The following is a 4,056-nucleotide window of genomic DNA, read 5'->3' on the forward strand; positions in this document are numbered from 1 at the left end:
TTTGGACTTAGTATATTAACTCTTTTGTTTTGGTATTCCATAGGGTATGACCAAATGCAACAAAACATTGCAGGGACCATCTTCTTGTCTGGATAAAAAGGTGGCCTTACACTGTAAGATCCACTTGCTTGGCAAAAAGGGAATGGATCTTCTCCCGATATGCCCACCTACAGACGGGCGATATCGGACTAATTTGATTGTTTGGCCTTAGGCATAGGGGTCGCCTGTTCGGGGGCCGTGCCAACAAGCTGTTGCGATCTGGCCGATTTCAGACCAGATTTTGGTCGGGAGGCCCGTTGTTGATGCCCAAACACAACCAGATAAGCTGGCAACTTAGTCTAAATGTGGCCACTTTTAGTCAACAAACTCGCAGTACACTTACCTATCTCTATGATTACTGACATTGTGCCATTTTGCAGTATATAACAGGGCTATTTAATAAGAATCCCACAGACACAATGTGGCGCTCCATAATGCTCAGTGACCTTTTTGGAAGACATTGTCATTTTATTATCTGACTACCTAACATATAATTTGGCAATATATGGAAACAGTTGAACAACTCTGGGTTAAAGTAACTATTCATCAGCACACTGTGGCAAAGAACACAAAATGTACCTAACCGCTTTCAAGGTGCTCTGCTTCTGTCTTAGGTTTACCCCAAAATCACAGGTCTGCCCGTATTGCACAATTTTATAGTTCTGGAGAACTACTCCTCAGGGAATTATAGCAAAGAACAAAACATGTTTTTGTGATTGCAGGAGTGAGGGTTTGGTGGTAACCTGATTTGGGAGGGCACCAAAAATTTGTGGGCACCAATAAATGAGTCAAGTTGTGTCACTGCTTCAAACATTAGATTGCAAGTCCTGTGGGATACAGACTAAATAGGAATAACTTAAACAAACTATACCCAGGTGCACACAGACTATACAATATGATTTGCACAGCAGCAATCCCACACATTGTTGGCTTGCCCCTTTGTTATGTGGGACATCTTCAGCAGTTCAGGTGTGCCTACCCTGTGCCACCCCCACTGCCAAGTTTACCACTTTTCTGCTAGGAATATCTGTGCTAACTCCATGTAAATAACTTTATTGCACTAGCTATGGCGCTGCATGCATAAATTGATAGTAAAAATATTGCTATGCCCCACTTGTTACAGTGAGTACTTTGTATTTGTTTGATTATTTATAGTCTCTGAATACTACAATAAGTAGTACTTCCTATATTTTTATGTTTTTTCCCTATTAATAACGTTGGCATCAAGAATAATACTGGCCAGGTGACAACCTAACCTGTCTCTGACTCCTAAAACAATGTAAGCTCTTTTGGGCAGGGCCCTCTTCACCTCTTGTATCGGTAACTGATTGCTTTATATGTTACTCTGTATGTCCAATGTATGTAACCCACTTATTGTACAGCGCTGCGGAATATGTTGGCGCTTTATAAATAAATGTTAATGTAATAATGTAATGTAATGTAGCAGAAGCAGCTGATTAAAAGACCTATGTTTGAATACACTTTGCTTTACTTGTACTAAACTGGACTGCAAAAACCCAACAATAAGTTCCAGCCAAGCAATACACACAGACCAGCACAAGCACACTCACTCACATGCCTTGGTGTATTTGCACAAATCAGTCCATTGGGCAGGGAAATTAAAATACCTGGCACAAAAATGCTCTTGATGGAAGACAGGTGTAATTAGGTGTCTGATGATTTTACAATTTTTTTGAAACGCAAAACAGAACAGCATTGATTTCATTATATAACATTTATATTTATGTATTTAAGTGCTTTTACATTTTCTTTGAAATACTATAGTCCATTAACACTTCAACATGAAGCAACTAGTAATTAAACATGAAAAGAAACTTTTCTACTTTAAAGAGGAATGTCAGTCCATACAGGCCTGGGACATTGCTCTATTCCATTTATATTAGTCTTTAACCCCTGTGTCTGTGGCAGGAGCTGTAATATGCAGGTCCTCCAGCAGTAGGCAAGGGCAGCTGTGATTTACCATGGCCTCCAGATTATTGCTGCTGTGTTGGATGAGGGCTGTTTGAGGCTTGGAGCACCTTGGGGCAGGTTATTGTCAGCAGGAACAGTTCTGTTAAAATGCTGCACCAGTTTCAAGTTTGCAGGTTTTTGCATTTCAGTGTGAGAGAGGAACTGAAGAGTCTCTTCAAGACACCTGCTGTAGCCTTGGTTGTAATCTTGGAATGGGCTTTTCCGAGCAAATGCAACTGCTGTTAGAACAAAAAAGAGCAAATGTTAGCATTCTGTTTTACAAATATTGTACATAGTTTAACAAAATCCCTTTTTTATATAATGTTTTTCTCAATGTTCCCCATCAATAGAGAAACAACATAACAGAACTTTGTACTGTGTACACAAAACATTCTTTCTCCATTTCTGTACATATCAATGGAAGCTACCATATTGACTGTCCTTACTGAGGCATTCTTTGTAGATTTTAACAGCCTTTTCTATTATTTCACCACTAGGGGTGCAGCACTTAAAGAATATGAGAAGAAATACAGTACTTTTGCTAACCCTTTTATTTATACTACACTTATTGGACAATGGTAATTAAACACAAGTTATTAACATTCCATAAAAGTGCATGGTAACAAGGCTGTGTCTGGAAATGTTACAGGACTGCTCTGTTCAGAAGATTTGCATTACCAGTTAAGGTATATGTTTGCATAGAGGTTAAAGGTATTCAAATCACTGGTTACTAAGACATGATGACATAGACACAATGACATAAGTTGTATGCTATATGGGACAAAGGCAGGTTGGACAATTCTGTGTATATAGCATAGTATATACTGAACAAGATCCCTTACCATTCATCTGGAGCTGATGCTCTTTCAGGTAGTTGACTGTCATCTCTAGGATGTCTGCTTTTTCCAGTTTAGAGTTTGGCTGGTGCCTTTGAAACTCCTTTTCCAACAACATTCGAAGCTGCTTGATGCTGCTGTTTATCCGGTCCCGTCTCATCTTCTCCACCACTGGTTTTCTTATTTGCTGCAAGGGCAAAGGAACTTTGATTAATTAAATGTATTTCAACACAGTTAGATTGGGACAAGTATGTGTGCCATTTGTATTTTTAATTTCTCATGTTATACTGGTACTCTGATTAAACTATGTGACTGTGTATTTATATTACTGTATGTGTGTGTGGTTTAATTATATTAAGGCAACAATGCAGATTGTAAGAGGCAAATAATATAGATACATACCCTAAGGGAGGTTTTGGATTTTGGGTTCTCCATGCTGCAGTCCTGGGTAATATGGGCAGAAGTCATTTACTGCACTCTGTGCTAAGCTCACTGCTCTCTGGTTCTATTTCTGTTCTCTAAAGCAGTGAATGTGTTCTCTATTTATACCCCCTTATCAGCAGCAGAATCTGTGAGTGCTTGGCTTGTTGAAGTTTCCCACAGTCAGCAGCCAATCACATAGTTGTCCTGAACAATACAGAGAGCTTCAATTACTAGATGCTAAATGAACTGTGGAACTGCCTAAGGATAACAACCCTCTGTCAAGGAGCAGGTGGAGTGTGGAAGGACAATAGGGGAGAGGTCTGTAATGATACATTAGAATCTGGGAAAGACTCGTGTGGTCAAAAGACACGTGCTCCATGTGCCTAAAGGGGGATGGATCAAATGTTCTGTAGTAGCGAGATGTCTGGGAGAAGCTGTGAAGGGTGTGAGGTAATTGCTATAATATAACTATGGCTTTCCTTTTTATTAGATAAAAGCAACATATAAAAACAAACATGAAACCATATTGTCATTGGCCACAAAATACAGGTACAGAGACTTCAGATAAAACAGTAGCAATCAAAGATTTATTTTGTGTACAGAATGCAGAAAAGTGTATTATTAAATGCCCCAGAACTATGTATTTTACACACAACTCCAGCAGAATGCTACCATTAGATTGTATAGTTTCTCCCCCACTTTCTCTGTATGAGCCAATCTGCATTAAAAGATGTTATTTGAACTGGTCACAGATATGCAGAGGGGAAAAACCAGATATTAGTGCCAG

The 4,056-nt window shown here is 39.2% G+C and overlaps 1 protein-coding gene across 1 annotated transcript; it reads right to left on the reverse strand.

Annotated features, from left to right (window-relative positions):
* Window positions 1–1,679: 1,679 nt before the first annotated feature.
* hes5.4 (hairy and enhancer of split 5 gene 4) lies at window positions 1,680–3,369 on the reverse strand. Its single transcript, XM_002933849.5, has 3 exons — window positions 3,249–3,369; window positions 2,853–3,033; window positions 1,680–2,249 (listed from the first exon to the last, which is right to left on the reverse strand). Exons 1-3 carry the CDS (start codon window positions 3,312–3,314, stop codon window positions 2,017–2,019), a joined length of 480 nt encoding a protein of 159 aa, XP_002933895.2. The 5' UTR covers window positions 3,315–3,369; the 3' UTR covers window positions 1,680–2,016.
* Window positions 3,370–4,056: the final 687 nt, after the last annotated feature.

The sequence above is a fragment of the Xenopus tropicalis genome, chromosome 7 (assembly GCF_000004195.4).
Source record: "Xenopus tropicalis strain Nigerian chromosome 7, UCB_Xtro_10.0, whole genome shotgun sequence".
Lineage (NCBI taxonomy): Eukaryota > Metazoa > Chordata > Amphibia > Anura > Pipidae > Xenopus > Xenopus tropicalis.

Coding starts and splice junctions, on each gene's coding strand:
- hes5.4 (XM_002933849.5), bottom strand. CDS start 3,314: ATGACTTCTGCCCATATTACCCAGGACTGCAGCATGGAGAACCCAAAA. Junction 3,034..3,248: donor AATCCAAAACCTCCCTTAGG/GTATGTATCTAT, acceptor TTGCCCTTGCAG/CAAATAAGAAAACCAGTGGT. Junction 2,250..2,852: donor GCATCAGCTCCAGATGAATG/GTAAGGGATCTT, acceptor TTGTTCTAACAG/CAGTTGCATTTGCTCGGAAA.